At 41.2% G+C, this 24,555-nt stretch overlaps 1 protein-coding gene across 9 annotated transcripts in view; it reads left to right on the plus strand.

The window, feature by feature from the left end:
• Positions 1-24,555, plus strand: part of MEIS2 (Meis homeobox 2) — a 223,703-nt gene that overhangs the window by 57,668 nt on the left and 141,480 nt on the right. For all 9 annotated transcript variants that reach the window (XM_019649200.1, XM_019649197.1, XM_019649202.1 and 6 more), the window contains one exon: positions 8,234-8,379. In XM_019649200.1, the coding sequence (XP_019504745.1) occupies positions 8,234-8,379 (146 nt within the window). The remainder of the gene's footprint in view (positions 1-8,233; positions 8,380-24,555) is intronic.

The raw sequence follows: 24,555 nt of genomic DNA on the forward strand, positions 1-24,555 counted from the left end.
GGAAAAAAGATTTACTTTGAGAATGGTTCTTGGAAAGCAAGTTTTGCAAGGCTGTCGTCTAAAACAGGACTAGGCAGAGGCTGCAGTGGCTGCTGTTTTTTTTTTTTTTTTTTTTGCATCTCATTTGAAACCCTGGTGCAAGTTTCTTGGTAGGATGTCCTAAATTAAACTCCTGGAAGGTAGTCCCTAAAAGAAAATATCTTTTGACTCAGTGCATTTTAATCCTGTTTTCAAAGTACTATGTTAAGAGGAAATAAAGCATAATGAAATGATGGTAGAAAAGGAGCTCACCAAGAAGTGTGTGTTGCCGTTCCATGGCTGCATGATACTTCGCTTTTTTCAAAAAAGTTTTATTAAAATATAACTAACCTACAATATTATGTTTCAGGTGTACACCATAGTTATTCAACATTTATAGACCTAAACAAGTGACCACCATGATAAGTCCAGCAGCCATCTGACACTATGCTATCACAATATTATTGACTATATTTTCTATGCCGTACATTAATGATACTTCATTTTTAACTGTGATGTTCTCAGTAATCTGAACAGCCTGGGCAACGGGGAGCCCACTCTCTCCAGCACTCTCTCTTCCGCATTGGAATAGGGCAGGTTTGAGATGGACCACCATTTTCATCAACAATATATGTATGACATGTGTGTCAGTCATGTTAGGACCATTTTTGAGGAGGGTCACGCACATATGCGAACAGTAAAACACTGGGCACAATACGCCCAGTGCCTGTAGGGCAGGGAGAGAGGAGTGAGGGAGCCTGAGGCTTGGCTATTAGAACAGGTTACCAGAATCAAGGAATGTCCTTCAGGGACACTTTCTTCAAAGCAGGTTATGTTCTCACAGGGCTCTAATAACATGTTTAAAGGCTCTTACTACCAATTTGTCCATTCCACTAACATTTGAGTATTTACTCTGTGTCAAGCCTTGGGAATCAGAAATGAATAAGACACAGCTCCTGCCTTGAAAAAACGGATAGTCACACAGGACAGACAAATTAGTAAAGAGAGAAATTGCAAAGCAGAACAGTAAATATAACAGAGGCAAGAACAAACTGCTGAAGAAGTAGAAAGCATGGTATACTAACTTTGTTAATGGGGACTGGGGAACGCCTTACAAAGGAGGTTCTTTTTCCACTGGGTTTTGAAGGTTGAATAGGAGTTTGCCTGGGCAAAGAACAATGAATGGGAAGGAGGGGAAGAAAACAATGAAGATAAAGGGCATTCCAGAGCAAGGGGAAAGGGCTAAAGGCATGGAATCCTGAAAGATTCCCTTGGCTCAGATAAGTCTTTAAAATTCAACAGATGCTCTCATTTCAAAATTGTATATAATTGGAGCTTTAGATCCACAGAGAACAATAAGATTCTATAGCTGGGTATACCTGTTTTTGTAAAAATATGTATCTGCTTGTTTCTTGGTTCATATTTACTATTAAAGACGCTGTCACCCACTATCTTTTTGGGACATAATTCTGAATATATAAGGCCTCATTCTTGAGGTTTGTTTCTTGAGCAGTGAGGGCTAATCCAGAAGCTAGCTTCACTTTTCTCACCTTCTTGTCCTCCCAGCAGTTTAAGGGAGAAAATAGAGGATGTGAGCATAGTCCTTGGAGGATAAACACCATGCTGCCATTCACTGTGGGACCTTTGACAAGTTAATGTCTTTGAGTCTCAGTTTTCTTATCTGTAAAATGGAATTGATAATGGTAGTTATTTCCTGGATGTGTTGTGAAGATTAAATGAGGATTGAAACATTGCAGGTGCCCAGTGAAAGTTCTTGTGATAATAGTGATAATTAAAGTGACATAAGTATTGATAAAGAACAGGACCCTATATTCTAGAGATAGACAAATGGTGTAGAAAAGGGACACCCTATTTAACATGAAATAAAAACACTTTAAGAACTCTGTAAATAAGTGTATGTATATGTATGCGTATGTATAGATGACTACAGGCAAAAATATGCAGCTCATCTATAAATATATTTGGATACTTGTGTACAAATTGGTATATAAATTAAATTGTATCTTATTTGAAAAAGATACAATTTAATTTATATACAACCAGGTTTATAATCACATATATCAAGATCTATATATATATTCATGAATATACCTAATCCCTGGAAAGATTGTTTGGAAGATGTGTGTGTGTGAAGTTAGTGAATTTACATTGTACAAAATTAAAATGATAATATAGTGAGTTTCTATTTATCAAAAAAAAGGGAAAATAGCCATGTTCTTCCAGATATTCTTTTTTAAAGCATATATTTTCTATGAATGTATTTCACTATTAACGTGGTTCAGAACTTGAAGAAGTGAGGATTAAATAATGCACCACCAACTTATCCGAAAGAAGTACAAATGCTATTAACCCAAAGACATATTAATTTGTCCTAATTATTTCTCTGAAAATACAAGACTGAGAGGTCAGTTTCAGATGTTTGTTATTTGACAGTGTACCAATATGTCATAGAAACCTTATTCTATTTTTGAAAAAGCGGCTTTGAGGCAGGGCGAATATAGCACTTTAACTGCAGTTCTGTGACATGTTTAACAGCCCTGCACCGGGATGGCACCAAAGCCCATGAGATCCTGACTGTGTGAACAGTACGTTCTCAACTATTTGTAGCATCTCTAGGCTCTGAAAATCAGTCTGGTGCTGTCCATAGAAGGGTCCCCACTTGGACCACAATAAATCCATTATAAAAATCCTGGGTTATGAAGACTCTTGCCTGAATATATCTAAATCCCTCACAAGCATTGGCTTAATTTGGGGAGAAAAGTTTGCACATTTCTCTTTGAACCGGCATCGAGCCCCATCCAGCTCTAGCTTAGTCCCAACCCTGGGCTCTAGATTACGCTCTCCTCTGTACTTAGGCCTTTCCCTACCGGATCAAGCCTTGCTTAGGTCAGTCACTGATAACAGGGTTCAAACGGGGTAATGCTTTGGAAAGTAAGAGATAACTTACAACATTAATGTGAGAATACCAGGGGTAGTAACGCTGGACGTGAAGTTGATCCTTGATCACATGTAGCTGTGGAATCTTGGGCAAGGATTTCACCTCCTCCTGGTCTCAGTTTCCTCACTGCTAAGTGTCTGCATTTTTGTTTGTTTGTTTATTTAGTCGGGGTGGGTAGGGGGAGTAGATAGAACAAGACGGACTAGTGTCCTCTTGGTTATTGCATCGTATTTCTGACAGGGCTACATCCCGATGGCATTGAACTCATTGTAGCCTATCATCGCTGTCTGCATCATTTCTTTATTCCAAGCCAAGCCCTTGATGTCTACCATATAGACAGATTTTTGGCTAGATGGAAGAAGACTATATGCCAATGAGAGGAAGTGGTGTCCTTTTGCCTGGGTAGTTTTTATGACCAAGAATTTTACAGATTGGGAATCTCTGCTTTAGAACCATCTGAGGGTCCTCTCGTAATATGCCCTTATCTTTCCTTGATTCACTGGCCATACAACTGGGGATATGGATTTTGCCTCCACCTGGAAACCCTGCTCTGAGCAATAGTGTGCTCAGCTGTGGAAAGGATGTGTGACTTCCTCCAGAGTGTGGGTGTAAATTCAGCAGGAGATGCTCCCCAAAATACCTCCGAGTGTTAAAACAAAAGGAATACCTAAGGATTCGATTCAGGCCTTCTGACAACCATCCCCGGGGTGGCAGGTGGAGGGGATGCTCTGTGCTCTACAGCAGTGCTTCTCAAGCTTTAGTGGGCCTCAGAATCACCTGGGGTGCTTAGTGACCCCCAGATTGTTAGAGCCCCACTCCCGGAGATTCAGATTCAGTAGGTCTGGGGCGGATCCAAGAATTTGCGTTTCTCACAATTTTTTCGCCAGTGGTCCTCATTTTGATGGTCAGTATTCTACAGCTTTTCTTACTGTTTAAACCTCACCCCCAGAAGATTAGGATGGGGCTTCATTACATTGGCCAGGACATGTGATGCAAAACACGATGTCTTTCTTACAGTGACTAAGGCCCAAGGCAGGCTACAGGTGCTCCCCAAGACCACTAACCCCATTCCGGAGAGTAAAATATTGGGTTGTCGGAAAAGTCATGACGTATTTTTTCTATGTTTTCCATTGCAAAAATGTGTCATGACTTTTCCAACAACCCAATAGAATTTTCACTGAGGCTGCATTTTATTTCAAATCAGCTAGTTTAGTGGCTTCCAAGAGCCAGTTTAAGAACCAGTGCTGGGTTGATTGCATAAGCAAACCCAAGGAACTTGTTAAAAACACAAATTCCTTGTCCCTGCCCCAGGATATTTTGATTTCAGTAAGTCTGGGATGAGGCCTGGGGACCTGTGATTTTAACAATCTCCCCGATGATTTAATCCACTTCAAAGTTACCTATCCACGGGCCTTGAATATTTCTTCCCATGGTCACACACTGTGTGTTACGGTAATACACAGCTATTTTGAATATCTTTGCCCAAAACTTAGACTGTGCCTTTAGTGAAGGGATTAGCAACCTTTTAAAGGAAGCATGCTCAGTATTTCGCTGTTTATCTTGTCATCATCAGAGGGGGCAGTGCTGGTGGAATGGCCTGTGGCTCAGCCCCTCGGAAAGGCCCTCATGGGCACCAAGTTCTTCGAAGAAGCACCGTTCCTGGCATGTTTAGAAGTGACTATGTGTACAAGAGCAACCCACCCAGCCCCTTGGGTACTGTAATGAGTGTGCTTGCCCCAGTTTGGGATCATCAAAAAGAAGGGTGGGCCCTTGAAGAAGCTCATTGTTAAGTTCAGCCATTCACTCAGCCAGGAATCCTTGGGTATGTGCTCTGGGCCAGACATGGAGGTATGCTTTCAGGATAAAAAGATAAAACCAGAAACAGTTCCTGTCCTCAGGGATTCCACACTTTGGAATCCTAGCTTCAGATGCTGAGATGTTCGCTGTTACCTCCTATACCTCCCTTGGTACATGCATCTGTCCTGGTATACACACCCTTTTTCTGCACAGAAACTCATGTGGCACAGGGGCCACGGATTGACAATTATCTTACATGCACACACACACACAGCCGGAACACAAGAAAACAATATCCACTTTCCTAGTTACTAGCTCTGGCATCATCGGCACAATTTTTTTTTTTAGGTTGCAGATCACACAGTTGCCTTTTGAAATTTTGCTTTATGCTGTTGCTAGTCCTCTATGCTGGAGATGGTTCACAACCTATTGAAGGAAAAGGCAATGGTATTTATTGTGTACTTGGAGAGGGGAATTCCTCTTTATAGAGGTATGAACACTAATGTTCATTTAAAAATCTAATGTCTAGTATCTAGTTATGATAAAAATAGGCCCATTTTTCTTTACCATTATTTGGTACAGTGGATCCCAGGTCAAATATTTTACATTTATATAAAATGGAGTGCTTTATATTAGAACTCATATATTGCTCCTGTGTTCTCCAGTTTGTCAGTCATCACAGGATGCTCAATCTAGCTATATTTTTTTTCCTTGAGCTAAATATAGTGAGTCATATAGTTTGAAGGTGTTACGAGCTCTCTTTGCTTTTAAGGAAGAGAAAATGCTCTGTGGAAATGCTCCCTCTCATTTGTTAAGGTCATTGATTGGGTTTAAAAGGCGAATGCCTTTTTTGGTTGAACTTCTCTCGTTTGAGCCATTAACCTTTGAAAATAAGTATATTCAAAAATCTATCAAAAAAAAAAAGCGAAATGAGATTTTAACAAAATCCTGACAATTTCAGCTTAAACATATACACAGAAACCATATGTGCGTAGAAAGAAATATATACACACAGGCATTGTTTACAGCATGTGTTTTTATATTTGGAAGACATTGAAGGAAGAGCCATTCCATACATACATTATCTGAAGTGTACATCCAGATAGCCCCATAGATTTTTTCCATTAAGGGACAAAGATATCTTTATCCATGGTAGGTAGACAGACTGACTGACTTCAAACTTGCACTTGCAGTGTGGATTTTTTTTTTTTCCTCATCTCCGGGTACTGCTTTTCAAAATCGCCTCAGGCTACAGAACAGCACCTCAGATCCCCAAGGCCCACTGCCTGGCTCCTAATAGCCACTCTCCATCTGTGTCACATGAACAGCTGATGAGATCGCTCCAGTGTCTGTATTTTGGAGAGCACATCCACCCAGGTTAAAATGCTGGGGTTGCCAAGGAGCAGTCAGAAGCCATTAGTGTGGGTGAGAATTTGCCTTGCAGCAGTTGCTTGCCGTGGTGGAAAGCATGTGTGTGCGTGTGTGTGTGTGTGTGTGTGTGTGTGTCCCCGTCCTTGTGCACGCGGCCCCGCAGTGTACATGGGTGTGCAGGGAGCCTAGACCGATGAAGAGTACACTCCCTGTATTCAGTATTCCAAAGTCAAATGCCTTTTGTTTCCCTGTACTCTGATTAGTTCTTGGACTATTTGGGGTCCCTTTGAGTCACTCTTTTTTTCTTTCTTTTTTTTTTTTTTATCATAACAGACGGCAAAGAAAAAGAGAACAGCAACTTCGGGGTCATGCTCTAGTGTTTGGGCAGATGGAAGGGAGCTGCTTTGCCTTGGGGCAGGGTGGTTGTAATGAAGTGGCCTGTCAGTCTGTAAATAGTGAGGGTCATCTCTTCCATGTGATGGAGGGTATCGCATTGCAGTGAAAATGGAAATGTCAATAAAATTAATCTGCCAGCTCTTTGCTGTGGCTTTTCTGCTTCTCTGGTCAAAGAAGGTTGAGGGTTTTTTTTTGTTGTTGGTTTTTTTGTTGTTGTTGGTTTTTTGTTTTTTGTTTTTTTTGGAAAGAAAAGAAAAGAACAGGTACAGGGGAGCCCACACAGCAGACCCTGAAGTGGGGAGGCGGAGGGCGCCATGGGCAGGATGTGGTGGTGTGGCCCAGTGCGAGAGGAGGGAGCCGGTCTGGGAATGAACTGTGGGTCTGTGGCATTCCCCAGGAAGCTGCGGAGCGGCGAGCTCAGGCTACATTGAGCACAGAGTTTATTGTTTTAGGCTTTCTTGGACAAGGTTTTTACTTAGCATGGGATTTATGGCATTTACTGCTAATGAATGTCTATTCTTAAATTACAAAAACCCCCATCTCAGCGCAATTCCCAGATGTCCTTCCAGGACCCTGGCTTCTTAAACACCAGCGGGGAGCATAAACTCTCCACTTCTCTGTTTGCCTCTTTCGTGTGGCTCCAGGCTAATGATGTGCAAGGGAAACACAGCCATCTATAAAGCCCCAGTGCTGTCCCCGTATTCTTCATTTATTTTGCATTTGATTATGCCACAAGTCGGATCTTGTTTCTTTCCTTTTTTTTAAAGTTATTAGTTCAAATATTAATGTAGGGATATGGCATATATTGCTGCTCTTGATTGATGCCTTCCCAAAAACAGGAAGACGTGCTCGTATGAATTTTAAGAAAGTAGGGGTCTTGCAATGCCTTGCCAGAAGAGTTTTTCAGATACATAATTTAGATGCCCTCCAGGCAGGCTTTCAAGGCATTTTTGCTGGAGGGCAAGAAAAAATAACTATGACTGTTAAAAGTAAATGATTTTTGCTAATGCACAATTAATGCCAGAGAAAAGCACAGAAGAGAAAGATGTTGATAGAAACTTCTGATTAAGTGAGCACCCTACCTTGATGTGTATCCTTTTTTTTTTTTTTAATGATAATGATCAGTGGTGCAGAGAGCTAAAAGTTTTCATGTCATGCAAATGCTGAGTGCAGGGTCATCTGAGGAGTGTGCGAGTGTGTGTGCTGAGGACGTGACAGTTCCGGGAGGGGCTGAGCAGGCAGTGTGTTATGTGCAATGAACAGTGACACAGTTACTGTCACCTATGCAGGCAGCCTAGAATATATAGACTACAGAACATTTAACTTGATTACCCGACAGTATGTGTTCACTATGGGCACGGGGATGCATTTTCAGCGAATGGGTTTTCTGATGGCGGTTTTCCCACATTGGATTCCATAATTGACAAAGAGCTACTGCGCTGTGTCAAGCGCACAATTATAATTGAATTAATGATATGGGCGAGTGTGAGACACACAAAATTAACATTTGAAGAGGCCTGGTTTAATTTTGTCTTTTACATATTTGTATCTCCAATTATACTTTAATGAAAGAGAATATACCCGCTTAATGGATTTCTTTCAACAAGCTGAGCTGAGCTCATCATTAGTTGCGCTGTGTTGTTGGCCCCCTTTCTGTGTTTTCTCTAATGTATTTTCTTTTTTTCCTACTAGGGGATGGTTTAGACAACAGTGTAGCGTCACCTGGCACAGGTGATGATGATGACCCCGACAAGGACAAAAAACGCCAGAAGAAAAGAGGCATTTTCCCCAAAGTAGCAACAAATATCATGAGAGCGTGGCTCTTCCAGCATCTCACAGTAAGTCAAGATGAAAGAGCAAAAATAAGTTTTGTTGTCTTGCCTTCTCCCAGCAAGGTATACGGGTTCACATGGGTTTCTTAGAATAAGATGCCCATTTTTCCTTTCTTGAAACCTGATGACTAGCAGAGCAGTTAAGGTTTCATCAACTCTCACCATCCAGAGGGCGCTCTCTAGAACAGAGCCGATTTTTGTTTCCATAGGCCAGGCATGGACCTATTCCAAAAGGGTCTAGGACCCTAAACAGTCTATACGAGTAAATTTGCTATTTATGCTAAAAGGCCTGAGAGTGGCTTCAGATAATGCAACTGCAACCAAGGGGGATGGCTGTAAGGAGCCTGTGAATCCATCAGCATTGCTGATCATACGTGTAACGAAAGCCATCTCCTCTAGGAGGTAAAAAATGCACCTCACCACATACATGTATGTCCCAGCTCACAGCGTCAAGTGCAACTGTAATCGCTGAAGCCGCTTGCATACATGTCATGTGTATGACAAACGCAGAAGGGTATAGGTGCTATAGCGCCTTTGTTTGGAAGGTGGAGATGAAAGATTCTTCTTTAGCTGTTCAAGTCCATTATCTTATAAACTGACCCTCTTCACTTCTGAGAAAAGATCAACTATGTGCAACATTTTTAAAGTAACAATTTATCTTTATCCTCCTGTTTGCAATCGGTTTTATGTGGGTTTTATGTGTCGGTATATACTGTTGACTCGAAGACTCGCGTGACAAAAAAAAAAATTACAATATATTTTTTACAGAGGAACTAGGCACTTTTATATTTTACTGTTCATTTGGCAATTCTGGGAAAATGGTAAAGATTTCAGAGGCTGTTTCTTGCTATAATATTGTTTTCAGGCCATTCTATTTAGGCTAATGCTTAAAAATAGAGTAGCGCATTGAAAGCTGAAGGTCTTTGATTACCCAACCTGCGTGTTGCTATGCTGAATGACATTAGTTACAGTGTCATGGGTCCAGGACAAGGTTCCATTTTTATTTATGGTGGTGGCTGCTGATCTGCTCTTCTTGCAGAGCTACAAAGGGCAAGGGGCGGAGTGGTGGTGGGGAGGGCAAAGTGATAGATTCACATTCCTAAATCGGCCATTTTGATGTAAGGACATTAGTAGCAAACGAAGGTGTATCGATCTGGCCCATGGTGTCAGGATTAGCGGGGAGAACCAACGAGGCCGCCGTGGCAGTGGTTATTCTCGCCTTGCAGCTATGGCCATTGCAAAGGTCAGGGCCCTGCACTGACTCGGCTCAGAGGAATTAGACAGAACATGCGGTCTCTGGGCTGATTACTTAACCAAAGACAAAATAATGAGTCCTAAGCAAATACTGACTAATTGAAAGGGCTGTAAATCCATTACATATTGGTCAGGGATAATCAGGAGTATTTAATCACTTTTATCTATTCAGGAGCACTGAAGCTGCAACAGCGAAGCCCTGAACCTTTGCCATGTGGTTATTATTCTCATCATTATCAAAATTACTTCACAGCTGTTCTTTGCTACATCACCTCAGCTGGAGATTTACTAACCTGTAAAATGTTTTTAATTTGGAAGTCGAGTGAGTGTGAGGGGAGGGGTTCCTCATTTTGAACTGAAGGTTTGTTTGGTTAGAGTAGCAACTAAGAAAGGCCGGGTACCACGGCCTGCAGATGGAGGGCAGGCATGCCGCTCTCTCCCAGGAGCTTACCTGTTCCGTTTCCTCCCTCTGCCTTCCTTCCCGCTCCACCTTCCTTGGCCCAAAAGAAAGACTTCAACAATTGCTTTCTGAGCAAACATCTCCCTCAGTCATAAAAACCAACCAGCGTCACGAAACAACAGAACCTTAGAGGACTGAGCTGCTCTGCTGACGAATGAAGAAACTGAGGCCCAGAAAGGGAAGTGATTAGCTTTGACCAGGACCCGAGCTTTCCTTGTCCCCAAATCTATGCTTTTTCCACCACTTTATGATGACTGCTAAAATCATTATCACCTTTAACAGTTGGGTATAAATCTCACGACCTGTGCCATCAACACACTCAGCGTCAAAGGTGGGGCCCTATGGAAGAGCAGAGGGCGCTTTTCTTGTCTTGAAAGCTTCCTGCTCCTCCAGCCTTTCCAAATAGAGAAGACTTTCTCTGCACCCTTCTCTTCAAGCCAGTGCTCTCCTTCGCTTGTATTCTGTGATTTGAATTTTCCGTGGACATGTTCAGAGCCCTTGCTGGACCTTCTGCCTTGTCCTGTCCCTGTTGTGAAAGAAACCCACTCTGCACCATGGCCACTGGTGAAGAATTGTGGGTGGCCAGTGATTCCTGGACACTCATTGTGGCTGTACTGTGCAGGGTGCTAGTATCCAACTGTAAGACCTTATCCCCACCCCACAAGTGCATTCCGCTAGTTAAATGTATATAAGGCTGTGTGCAGCATTCTCTGTCCACCTGCAAATTTTTAATGAATGCCTGTCCTTGGAGTGGGGAGAGGAGGCTCAAATATTCAGAGCTGGGGAGTCCAGGAAACCAGTGTTTCAAGTTCAGTTTTCCTTTGTAGGGGCTGAACCTCAGTTAAGTCCCGTAAGTTCTCTGGACCTTCCATTTCCACATTTTTGAAACGAGGGGTACAGGTTGCAGGATCTCCACGTGGCAGGCTCCTTTCCCATGCTCACAGGTTTTGCTTCTGCTCAGGAGTGTTTAGTCAGAGCACTGCTCTGTCCTAGCCTCTGGCCATCCTTTCTTCCCAGTCCCCCTTTCTTTTTGCTTTCTACTAAGTGCTTTGTTTTTCTCCTCCCACGACCTTCTTTCACAACATGGCCCTTTCATTACTTTCTTCCACTGGCTTTGTCTCCTAGTCTTGCCCTCTCTCCTCTCCCCTGCCTTTTCTGCACCCCGCTTGTGTCTGAAGGAAATTCTCCTTGGCTTTCTCTTTGAAAGAACTTCTCTCTTCATCCAGACATCTCCCTAACTGAAGAGAAGAGATTCAGTAACTTTGATGAGGATGGTCCTGTAAAACTTTCTACTTTCTAACCTTTAATGAGCTGAAAGATTTACTCGGCTATAATTCTGAGCTCAGAAACCAAGAATAGAGATCCCTAACTAGCGACGTGTTAATTTAGACTTCTTTTCTTACGTGCTCTAACAGGCATGAGGAAGTCCTTGGAAATAGAGATGCCCCACTATATTTTTTTCTGGCTTTTAATTAATTTCAACTTTCAAAGTGAAATGTTGGCTGCAGCTCACGGAAAATAGATGTAGGCTAAATTATTATTTCATGTAAATTTCTTTACAAGTGCATGATTCAATGTGCATTCCTCCATTATTAGTCTCTTTAACATTATTTCAAACTGGTTTGTTCCCTTTTGTGCAGTATGACCTGTTCTTGTACTACAATAATCCCGGTGTACCCTTTTTTATTTCTTTTTTTAAAAAGAAACTAATTGAATTATCTCATTATTTTAATTTGTTAAGCAAATGTATTTTGCATCTCAGGATGTGTTCTTAAAGAAGGGGGCTGCTAAGGCTTTGCCCCCTGAATGGGCCATTGGCCCATTTTGACATTCATGCATTCATTAACTAGCAGAACATAAAAGAACTCTGGTTGTTTTTTTTTTTTTTTTTTCCAAACACCAAAGCAGCATGGAGCAACTTTTTCCAATAAGCCACAGGGGTCTCTCTACATATGTTCTCAACTGCAAACTATTGTCACCTATTCTGAATACCTCAAAAGGCCCAGAGAAAAAAGAACCCCACCTCAACAAAGGCCAACTGTAGCAATTGTTAAGTCTTATTCTCAATATGACAAAAATCATTAACCTTCAGTTTTCTCGGAAGAACAAGTTTCACTACAATTGTAACAGTTCAAATTCCTATGCACCACCAGCATTAGGGGAAAAGGTAATATACCTGCAGCTTATTGATTATCTTGAGGAAATTATTTAAACTAAATTCAAAGTGGCATTGAAAAAAACAAGCTATTTGATGAATTGAGGAATTTTCATATTCAGAGTTAAGCGCTTTGAATTTGCTTAATCTGAAGCTAAGTAATTCATTTCTAGTTTCAAACTACCAATTTCCAAAATGTCTTTAAAAAATTCCCTTCAAAAAACTCATAATAATTTTGAAGAGATATATATATAATATATATATATATAATATATATATATATATATATATTATATATATTTATAAGTTCAGCTACTGCAAATGTTGTCTGTGCTTTGACCCCCTCTTCTCTTGGTTGATGGCTGTGCCTGGCTGTCATGTCAGACTAAGAAATCTAGTGAAGATGGAAGAAAGAATCTATTGGAAATGTATGTGCTTTTGCTGCAAAGTACCCAATGGCAAAAAAAAAAAAAAATCTTAGGGAAATCCTTGGGAAGTATATTCCTTTCATTAACACATGGAGATTACGATATCATAAAAGTAAGCCTGCCGTTACAACTGTTTTTATTTGACTTCAAAGATAGTTGAAGAAAGAAACAGCAAGAAGTAATGCCCACGCTAACGGTTTATTCATGATGGTGAAAAACTCCTCCATGGCAAGAAGCCCTTAGTGTGCTCGATGAGGCTCTCAGGCACCTCCACTTGCCACCTTCAAGAGCTCCCCTAGTTGTGCTGCAAAGAATATGTTTAATCATGGAATGAAAACAGGAAGTGCTCACACACAAAGACACCACTTGCTCATACCAGCCTCTGACTAAAGGTTCTCTTATTTGAAAACATAGGGATCAAGCTCGCACTTAGGGGATGCCGGACTTCTGTTAAAGATATGTGTACAGAATCAGAAGCAAATTTGCTTTCAAGTGACGGAATATCCTGCAGCCTTCTTGAAACTGCAGGTTCGATACACTCTGCCTTTTGTTCATGGCAAAACGTTTTGTCCTCTCCCTCCACCTCTGGTGGTGAGGGAGCAGGGTGAAGTTTGCCTTTCAGGTGTTGGCCTATTAGGGTTCTATTCCTGGCCTATTAGAGATTTCTTTATAGGGTTTTGTAAAGGTCTTTGTTTGGCAATAAAAATGGGTTTTAAAGTATATAGTCCTACAGAGACATTGCACCCAAGTTATGAGTAAATAGAGTTCCATGTTACGTTAGAGAAACACGTATCTCTTCTCCAGTGAGTTTTTTTTTGTAATGTATGTGTATATGGGGGTGGGGGTGGGGGGAGAGAGAGAGAGAGAGAGAGAGAGAGAGAGAGAGAGAGAGAGAGAGAGAGGCTGACTTAGACTATTTTGCCTTCTAACTAGTTCTCTTTATGTAGTGTAGATCTAGATGGCTTTTTTTTCCCTTTAATTAGGTGCTATGTGTCACAGTTAAGAGTACAGGGCCTGGAATCTACAACACAGTAGATTTTTTATCTTGAGCAGTTACCCTTTCTAAAACTTATTTTCTATATCTGTAGAAGGGAGAAAATTCTAGAACCAACCTCATAGGGTTGTTGCAGGGATTAAATGAAGTCATGTAAAGCATTCAGCCCATGCCTGGCTCTTATAATAAGTACATCATGTAAAGTAACTATAATTTGTATTTTAACCTAGTTGAATGGCTAACAGGAGGTTTTGACGAGTGGAACTGAGCAGCTAAAATTACCGCCTACTTTCCTGGGACTGTGTAAGATGGGAGACCAGGTTTTGCCCATCAAGTCCCAAATGCTCCTCAGCAGGAGAGACTATAGTCTAAACTCCACCTTTTCGAGCCAGATAAACATTTGATGGCTGCCCCGTGATGCTAGGTGACAGCATCAGAGAGTCCTGGTGCCGATGGCAGGCCAGAGCATCCTGGTGAGCCTTCTGGGACGGAGCGGGGGGAAGGTAAAGAAGAAACTGCTTACAGAATAATTCCGAATGCCACAGCTGGGCCTACGTTTGGTAGAGAATGCTCCCTTTCACCTTAAGAGATGTGAACAGAATTGCTCTAGAGCCTCCAGCTTCCTCAGCATGGTCAAGTCTAGGCTCTCTGAGAGATGGCACACGGTGGCCATTTTTTTTTTTTTTTTAGAGGGGTCACTGAATGTGAAATTAGAAGCCTTAGTGTTGAGCTGTGGAATCTGCAGGTAAGCTATTCAACCTCTGAGCCTTTTTCCTTACTTAAAAAGTGAGCGTAGTCAACACGCGCCCTACTTAGTGGTTGGGGTTGCTGTGTGGCTCATATGATATCGTCTGTTTGTGAATTGTAATGTGCTGCACAAATGTTGAATATTTTGGTCTGTGGGTTGCGTGCTTGGATTTCCAGCTGCTTGCGGCCTCTCGTACCTCATGACATCACCACGGGTGAGGGAGAGTGCTGCCCGTCTTGTTCATCTCTACTCCAAGTTCTCCACTTGTCCTTTTCCACGAGGGCCTCCATGGAGACATTGTGACCTTTTCTATCCTTAGACATCCTTTGTTTAACATTTTTTTTTAGTGGGGAACAGTGTGTTTTTTCAGGACCCATCAGTTCCAAGTCAAGTAGTTGTTTCAATCTAGCTGTGGAGGGCTTACCTCAGTGGCCCATGTAGGGATCAAACTGGCAACATTGGCAGTATGAGCACTGTGCTCTAACCAACTGAGCCAACCAGCCTCCCTCTTAGACACCCTTTGAAGGGCTTTGAATGGTTAATCAAAGCAGTGTTTCATGGACATTCATTATTTCTACTTGGAAATGGGTGCCTTCATGATTCTGAGAGTGGTCTACTTAATGCTAATCACTGTAGGCCAAATTAATACCGAATATAAAATGGTGGCCTAACGCGTACAGTGACAGAAGACCGTTCTCACATTCAGATGTGCACTGAATACAAGTGGGGCTCCATGGCTGAGAAATACTTTTGTGGGAATGAATATCCAGAACATCCAGCTGAAAAACACCAGCAGAGAGAGCTTCCCGCCAGCAGCAGAGCGAGGCCGCCCCTAGCCGTAGCCTTTGCATTGTTTTTCTGCTTGCCAGGAGAAAACATCTGTGAATTATTTGAATGGAACCTTATACTGGAGATCATCTGAATGGGTGTCATCTCTGTTTAATTTCAGGAAATGATGTCACAATGCATTAAATAACAGTGCTGGGTAATTTATTTTCCTGTGGACATGCTGTCCTAAGCATTCCTCTTCTCTTGCAATGTTTCCAATTAACTGTAAGCTTGAGTGTTCTCCCTATTTCATAATGATTTTGAGGGGTGGGGGCGGGGAGATTGGGGTGTGCAGAGTGATAATTTCAGAGGTTGCCGAGGTTCAGAGCTAATGGCACATCCATCATGTCCTTATTGGGGATAGGAGGGCACTGAACATTGGGGCTGTGATCACCAGTGGCAACTTAACAACAGTGTGGGTTGGTTTTAAAGAATGTCAAAATAAAAAGAAAGCCTGAACGTTCGGATCTTAGCTGTCCAAAGAGCCACTGGATAATTTTAATAGCGACCTGCATACTGTAGCTTCTGCCTTTATCAAAGTTTCTGTGCACTCCCTTCTTCAGTAAAGAATAGAGGACATAAGTCAATTCCATGTGCCATCTGTCGTCGTTTTTACAATTTCTCAAATTAAAGAGACAGGCCAAAAATTTAATGTTGTGTTGAATCCTGGAAACGCCTCTTGAAGAAATAAAATTGCAACTAAATTTATTTTGTCTCTCTTGAGGAAGAAAAAAAAAGATTGCATACTGCTGTGTCATAGCCTTTTACTTGTAGTCCCAATTTGGTGTTTAGAATTGGATTATGAGGGGTTCTGCATGTGAAAGATTGATGTGTTTAGGATTCGGCAGCCTTTGTCCCATTCTGAATGACTTTGAGGTAAAGTCCCTGGCGGTGACAGAGGTCTTTGTGGGGGGGCGGGGGAGGCGGTGATGAGATGTGTGGCCTCCTTGGTGCAAAAACATTTGGTCAAGACATTTCAAAAGTACATCAGACAATCCTATTTAAAAAGAAGTTCAGCCGAGATACACTAAAAAAAAAAAAATGAAATCCCAGATTATGAGCTCCTAGCTGACAGACACATTTTAGAAATGAGTAAATGAGTGAGAAGATAGAAGAATGAAATGCTTATTAAATTACCATAAAAAAACCTAAAGTAATTATTAGCTCAAAGTTTAGCACCCAGTTTCATAAAATATCATTCTAAGTATAATTGTTTAAAAATATGTTAAAGAGTTCAAGGAGATGGAGAATTGAGGACCCTTGAATAAAAGAAAATAGAAGGCATGTGCATATCTGAATATTCAGCTATTTAAAAACTCTAAGAATAGAGTGCCATTAAACGCTGTTTAGTGAAACCCTGAATATTCATTCAGATCATGGTGAAAATTTCCATTTCTTCATTCCACATGACCACAGTTTGCAAGTGTTTTCTGTGGGGAGGTAGAGCTATTGGGAATTAAAGGCCAAGTCGAGGGGCTTATGAGAGCACACACTGTCCGATCGGGTCCTAAAATGACCTTACTGTTCAGGATTAATTTTGGGTTTAGAGACTATTGCTGCACAGATTTCAGGAGACTCCCGCAAATGCCCTGCCTTCTCCGTGCTGTAGTCTGCTTTTGCAATTTGGAACAGATTATGAAGTGTAAAGATGATATCCAGCCCCACCGCTGCTGTGAAGAAATAGGGACTTGGGTAGGAAGCATTAGGTGGGTTGAACGGAATTTGCCTTATTACATTGATGTGTTGCGTACTCCTTTCTAAGTTGATTGGCAGCTGTTGTTTACAGTATGCAAAGTAATCACTGGTACCCTTTAAAGGTGTATTATCCTCTTAAAACATAATAGTAATACCATTTTCAGGCTTTTACATTTGCTATTCATATTTTGAACTGCCAAGTCCCAAATCTGCCAGAACTAATTTAAGTTGTTTTTATCTAATCATGGATAAGTTGTCAAGTCACAATGTAATGGCAGATAATTTTTCTTAAACTATAGTTTTACTTCTGGGTTATTATAGATAACATGAATATTTGTTGAATCTGACTTTGTCCACACAAAAAAAGAAAAATTACAACTCAAGAGATTATTATTGTGGGGTTCTTGGAATGACAAGACACGAAAAGAATATTATTATCTAGTTAGTCTGAGCATTCTAGAAAATTAACGTGAGCCACTAATCAGCCCTCTTCTAAACACCCTGCCTCCAGCTTGCTATCTGCTCTGCTTTTAACATAGCCAAATAATGTAGACCCCCCCTGTTTAACCCTGTTTAACCCCCTGTTTAACAAGATTTGGTGCTGCTCTTAATTTTAATACCTCAGTTACCACATTATAACTGTCTAGATACATTTATTTCTTGCATCATTCCTCTACATTGACAAATATTCCAGAATTAATTTTGACTTGGAAATACCTGGCAATTTCCTAACTAATAATTTAGAAAGGGATAATCCCATTACTTCAGTCATACTACCATTGTCAAATGGCTTATTTCTTACTCTGAACACATGGTGTGACCCTGTCATAAGCTGACAATAAACATCCCAACTGTACAGGGTGGAGGGAGGGTGGTGGTACTGGTGGTGGTGGTGGATGTGTTACATTAGTCTTTCAAAAAGAAAAAGGCTTTTATCAATAGAAGAGATGAATGCTGGATTATTCCCTGTAAGTTTGGTGACACGTTGGAACTCCCTTTAAAAGTAGCCTTATTTTTTTCCCCATGGTGAAAAGGTATAGGTTCCATTTCAGTGTTTCAGGATACCTACAGGCAGCTCATGAATTGTTACAATTGTTTTAAACTCTGCCTCACAGTGAATTAAAACAAACGAACAAAAATAGTAAGGTGGCATGGGCAATATGAGATCATTATTAGTAAATTATAGGCTCAGTTCATTTTTTGCCTTAGTTTCTAGGAAAGCATAAATTTAGACCCGTATGGTAAAATCCCACTGATGACTTGATGACACCTTGATAAAGACCCCTCTTATTACTTAATCCTGAAGGCTTTATGTTTTCTAGTGAGCCACATAAATGGTAATCAAATGTGACCACATAGAAAGACATCAGTTTTTAATGTGACTTTTGTTACCATCCTCAAAAACAGTTTGAAGTTTATTTATTTTGCAGAGCACATTTAAAGGAATGTTCTCTTTTGTTATTACTTGCTTGTACTTTCTTGTCAAAATCTATCCCCCCCCCCAAAACCCTACTTACTGAAATGCATTTGTAATCAGTTAAATAGAAGGGGGTGCTTAAATTTTCCTGAATCTATGGTTGGGCCTGACTGGAGCAGACAATGGAAAGGTCTGTAATTCGTAAAGGAATCAGTGCTTTTCCTACCTTTAGATAGTTAGGACAATCTGTAAATTTTTTATGCTTTAAAAAAGTAAACAAACATATTTCAGGGTGGGGAAATTCCTGCTGTTTATAAGAATACACACACACACACACACACACACACACACACACACACACACACCCCAGAGGCAGCAGAGTTGGGACTAGTTTGAAGTTGCTTAACCAGAATCCCAGTCCCAACTCAGCCTTTTGCTCTCTGAGTTACCTTGGGCAAGTCATTTAATTTTCTATTTTTTTTTTAAAGATTTTATTAGGGAATTGGGGGGAGGGGAAATAGCGTTGGCGAATTGGGGAAGAGGAACAGACAAGTTGCTGTCCTTTTGTTCTTCAGTCTAGTTGTGGAGGACGTTGCTTCACTGGCCCATGTTGGTATTATCATTGAGCTCTTCCTAGGTGAGGCAGATCAGTCGCCAGCCTCTGGATGGCAGCTCACGGCGGCTCACAGCAGCTCACACCGGCTGCCGGCCACTCACAATGGCTGCAGGCCACTCACACTGGCTGCCGGCAACTCACAGTAGCTCATGGCAGCCCACTGCAGCAGGGGCTGCAGCCTACCCCGTCACCAGTGACTCATGGCAACCCAGCTCCAGGTCGAGCTGTTGTTCACCATCTTAGCTGTAGAGGGCAGAGTATCACTGACCCCCATGTGGGATCTGAACCGGGGCCCTGCTGCTCAGAGCTGGCGTCCCAAGCCAGCTCTTAACCAACGCACCACTTGGCAGGCCCAGTCATTTAATTTTCTGAGCTCTGGTTTTCTCACTTTAGTGTTTTGAGGATTAGCTGAGATTAGAACTAGCCCTTCGAAAAGGGCAGAATACTGTGCCAGTATAAAATGATATTCATTGCTGTTTTCATATGATCGACTGAAATAATTGATTTGCCCTGTCTTAGCTCTGTGAAAGCTGAACTTGTATATGGGTAAAATACTTTTCAAAGAAAAATATTGTACTTGTTTCTTTAGACCTAAGTCTGTGTGGCGTGAGGATCAAATCCTACAATTAGCATGATATGTACCAAGAAAAGGGCAAAAGACCATATGGTCCGTTCATGCTGTGGCACAGTTTTAGTGGCCTCATGAATCAAAGGAATTTTTGAAATTTTATAAACTCAAACTTAAGAGAAAGAACTGGATCATAGCAAAGTAAGCGCACAATAAACTTATTCCCACGTGTATTATTACAGCTTTGGACCAAGCTCCTTGGGCATTTGGAAATCTTTGTTCTTTGTCCATAAACTCCTCATCCTGAGAGTTAGCTGGTTCACCAGCCTACAAGTTTTCACCTGGCGCAACTGGTGGGGAAGAGCAGTTTTACATTTTTTAAATGGCAATCTCACAGGCCCACTCTAAAGCAGGTGGAATTCTATGAGAGACACAGAATTATTTCATGGCAGCAAGAAACTAGTGGGATTTTTTTTTTGCCCCCTGAATATAGTTTCCATCTGGATATTAAATTAGGCTACCTTTGATTTTACATTCAGAGATGTGTGGATGCTACAGCTCTTAAAACAGAATACCCTTTGGCTGTAGCACAGAATATGTATGGGAGAATAGTGGGAAAAGCTTGGGAAGCTATATTCAGGTTCTAGGGTTAGACATATAAGCCAGATATCTGGGTGGGGAACCTCTGTGGAAGTTAGAAAAGATGAGACTAGAGTGTGAGAGTTGGGGCTAATCGTTAGAGAAGTAATGCTTGAAACCATGACATTGGGTAAAGGTAATTAAAGAAAAGTGTTCCGAGAGAGGGGGTTAGAGGACAGAACCTTTTTAAAGACTACATGTAAAGGGAGGAGGAGAGAAAGGAATAAGCAGAGATAAATCAGACTAGTAGGAGCATAATCAGATCATGTGAATAGAGGAGAGGTTTCCAGTGGAGGAAATAGATTCTGTAGAAAGATCAAGGACAATGACAGCTAAAAATAAGCCCTTGGATTTGACACTTGGGGGTCATGGCCTATCTTTGAATTCTGCAGACTGAAGAGTGAGCAGGCAAAGTTGGAAGGGAACAAAAGAAGAGCAGAGGACAGTGCATGGGGGTGGCAGGACTTATTAGCAGAGGCGTATTAGGTGAATCAGGTGTTGCGTCAGCATAGGTAGAGATCCAGGGGAGAGAGACTGATGTGTAGGTGTGTGCGAGGGGGTGGTGAGGGTGAGGGGTAGAGAGAATTCCCATGGTTAATGCAAGGTTCAAGAAGAGGAGGCCAGGGAAGATGGAGGTGAAAGCACAGGTAAAATGTGGGCTGGAGACAGACACATTTTGTCAAGAGAAAGAAGAAAGCTGAGGGAAATCAGAAAAGAGCTTCCCTAACAGGATGAATAGGGCCTGTGGGCAGTGTGATGGAGAGTGAATTAGGAAGGCGCGACCAGGTCAGCGTTGGATCAAAGAAAGCCAGGCAGGAATGGGCCCTCGCCACATCATTTCGTCCTTTCTGAGGCAGAGCTCAGGAACCCGGGAGCAAGAGGGGGCGAAGGCAGACAGCAGGGAAAACCCACGCCTGGGATTGACAACTTGGGTGAGCGGAAGGGTTTTCGTTAGAGACTTCTTGAAATGGCTGGCTGGTGAGTCAAAATTCCAAAGAGGTATTCCTCCCTTGGATCATGACTGAGAAATGATTCTACAGTTCATCTGAATAATGAAACAATGAAGAAAACTCAGGATACTTTGGGAAAAGAAAATAAGGGAGGTCTTGCACTGAGTATTATTAAAATAGATTATAAAGCTACAAGGTGGCTAATACAATAAGCAGAATGATCATGTGAACAAAATAAGAATATACAAATCAGTCCTAATGTATGAGAAATTTATTCCTTTTATAGACATCATTTCAAATCAGTTGAAGAAAAAAGTATAATTCAATAAATGGTTTTTGGTTAATTGTTTAACTGTTTTTGAAAAAAACCAATCAGTACTCTCTGTCAAAGTATATTCTACACGTAAGAGTGCTTTGAAGGAAATGTAACTATTTCTGTCTAGTGAAATCCTTTCAGAGCATGAAAGCAAAGGAATTATAAAAATATTGTGATCGATTTAATTAAAAATAAAAATAAGAACTTTTGAATGTCAACAAAGCACCACAAAATAAAGGTAAACATTAAAGTGGCAAAAATATGTGCAACATCATAAAATAAGCAAGAGATTAGCATTCTTAATAAATAAAATGTACAACTCAATAAGGAAAAAGTGCAATAGATAAAAAGGCACAGATGAGTAGGTTAATTCACAAAAGAAGAAATACAAATGGCCAGTAGGCATTTGAAAATGTTCAAGGTAATTAGTAACCGAATCAATTTAAAAATCAGGAGCAAAATATTTTTTTCTATAGAATCAAGAAAAACGAAAAAAAAAAATAGTGTTCAACCCTGGCCAGGGTGGAAGGAAATATCTGCTTTAATAATGACAATAAAAATCGGCTTAATCTTTCTGAAATTTAAACTGGTACTATGTATTACTAACTAGGTCCTTAGCCTTTGATTCAGTAATTCAGTATCTAGAAGTTTATCATAAAGAAATAATAAGAAACATACATAAAAATTGTGTATAATTATTTATGTTAATAAACCATTGAAAATCGCCTGTATTTTCTACTGTTGGAGACCACAGTAGAATATTATGGACTACTGTGTAATCATTAAAAATTACATTCTCAAAAACATTTTGAGATATGGGGGAAAAGAATCTCTCAATATAGTATCAGGTGAAGTAAAACAGAAAAGACAGCATGTATGATATAATTCCAGTTTTGTAAAACTGAATATATGGATATATGCGTAGAAGAGCAAATGAAAGTGTTAACAGCAATGATCTTTGAGTAGTGAGATCTGGGTGACTTTTTTTTACTTCCTTTACTCTATCCGTATGTTCTAAATTTTCTATAAAATGTGTGCTGAATTTATAATACAAGACAATAAATTTTATTTTAATAAAGCACCATGCTGAGTAGGGAAGCTTATAAAGTGAGCAGTGCTTGGGGAAACAGAGGGAGCCCCCTGAGGGGTTGCAAATCCAGATAAAGAGTAAGAGGGAGAACAGAGAAGAAGGGAGGGAACGTGTCAAGGTCTGTGATCTCAGAAATGTAGCGTCTCTGCTTGACAAAATCCAGGGCTGGTTACCTTTTTACTATGTCCTCACATGGCATTTCTGTGTGTGTGTGTGTGTGTGTGTGTGTGTGTGTGTGTGTGTGTGTGTGTGTGTGTAAAGACAGAGAAAGAGAGAGAGAGAGAGATCTTTCTCTTCTTATAAAACCACCAACCCTATGAGATTAGAACCCCACCCTTACGATCTCACTTACTTTCAACTGACTCCCAAAAGCTCTATCTTCAAATACAGTCACAATGGGGTTAAGGTTTCAACCTACGAATTTTGCGGGGACACAATTCAGTCCACAGCAGAGAAGTTTTAGGGGAAACAATCTTTTAGGACAAACTCAAGTTTTCAAAAAGTCAAGGATATGGAAGTTATGCTTGTGGAAAAGATCAAAGTTATTTTTATTCTGTGACACAGCAGGTGAGGGTGAGGCCAAAGAGGCAAGGTTATTTAGGATGTGGTGAGACAAACAAAAGACCAGAGTGTCTGGAGTAACACCTATAGGCTTGCAGGCCCTGGCTTAGGAAGATCTCAAAGACTCAAGTAGAGGCAGGGAACTCAAGATCCCTACGATGCCTCCCCAGAGCACCTGGGTGGAGGAGGGGACGTGGAGCAGAGATGGTTACTCAGTTGGCTAGAGTAAACCGCAAATTGAGTTGTTACTTTGAGCATGCTTAAGGTTTGTTTGATCTAGCTGCTTTTCCTTAGAGTTCAGTTTTACGTATGTGTCAGCACCCCATCCAGCTTGTGTATTTTCAAGGTTTTTCCCCCTCTCTCTCCTTCTTTTCCTCCTTCGTTGTTTAGATGAGGGCGGGGAGGGGCTGAGGTCAGCAGACAGGCTCATCCCCCTGGTTTGTCAGGCTATGCTCTTAACCCTTCCTCGGGACCTGTGATTAATATACGCTTTGTAGAGGAGGCTTGGCAAACCCTGCTCTCCACAGGACTTGATTCATAATTCACAGCGAGCAGGAGGAACAGGGGCGTTGTGGTGGCTTGTTTGCTCTTTGCCAGCACAAAACGCAGCGCGTTCTGACCTTCACTGTTATCTAATCAGGAAGGAGACAGTCCTGGCGTGTAGCTCCGTCCTCCTAGGGCTCTCTACAACTGTAAATTATGTTCGAGCTCCCCGGATCTAGGGCAAGCCACACTTTACATTACTATTGTGTATCTTAAAATAAACAGCATAGCAAGCTGTTTATTTTGGTGTTACTATGTATGCAATTTTAAAACAGTGGTTACTTAAACAAATGTCTCTGTTCCCACAGCACTTGAAAGCCAGTGTTTGCTCCTGTGGTTTTGGGTTTTGTCACTTCTGTTTGGTTTATATCTGAGATCCACACTGTGAGCAATTGGAATGAACCTGGCAGCATCTAAAACAGGACCTGTTGTTGGGCCTTGCCCTTCAGAGCCATGTGCAGCTGTCTTGCCCGTCTCCCCGCACTCTCTCTTCCCTCTATAGCACCATACGCACATGCACAGACCTGACACTGTTTTCTCCTGGGGACGCTCAGTTTATTCTCATGAGTCATCTAGAGGGGCCTTTTTAAGTTCCTGGATGCTGTACAATGTAATTGAATACGTGATACTGTGATGATTCTGTAACAAAATACTACTCATTTAAAATTGTCATGTGTGGACTGTAGATACAATGCATATTCCATCGACACAGATAGGGTGAGATAAATGAGAAGGGGACAGTGGACAAAATGGATGTACAGATATTAAAGTTTTGACAATGACTTGCCCTGTGACCTTGAGTTCTTACACCTCCAGTGCCTACCGGGGTGAAATAGGGAGTCTTAGTAACACAGGACTTGTGTGCAGGACTTTGATTTGACTCACAGGAGGCCACTCACTAGGCAGGATTGTCTTAAGTA

The sequence above is a fragment of the Hipposideros armiger genome, unplaced genomic scaffold (assembly GCF_001890085.2).
Source record: "Hipposideros armiger isolate ML-2016 unplaced genomic scaffold, ASM189008v1 scaffold_130, whole genome shotgun sequence".
Classification (NCBI taxonomy): Eukaryota; Metazoa; Chordata; class Mammalia; order Chiroptera; family Hipposideridae; genus Hipposideros; species Hipposideros armiger.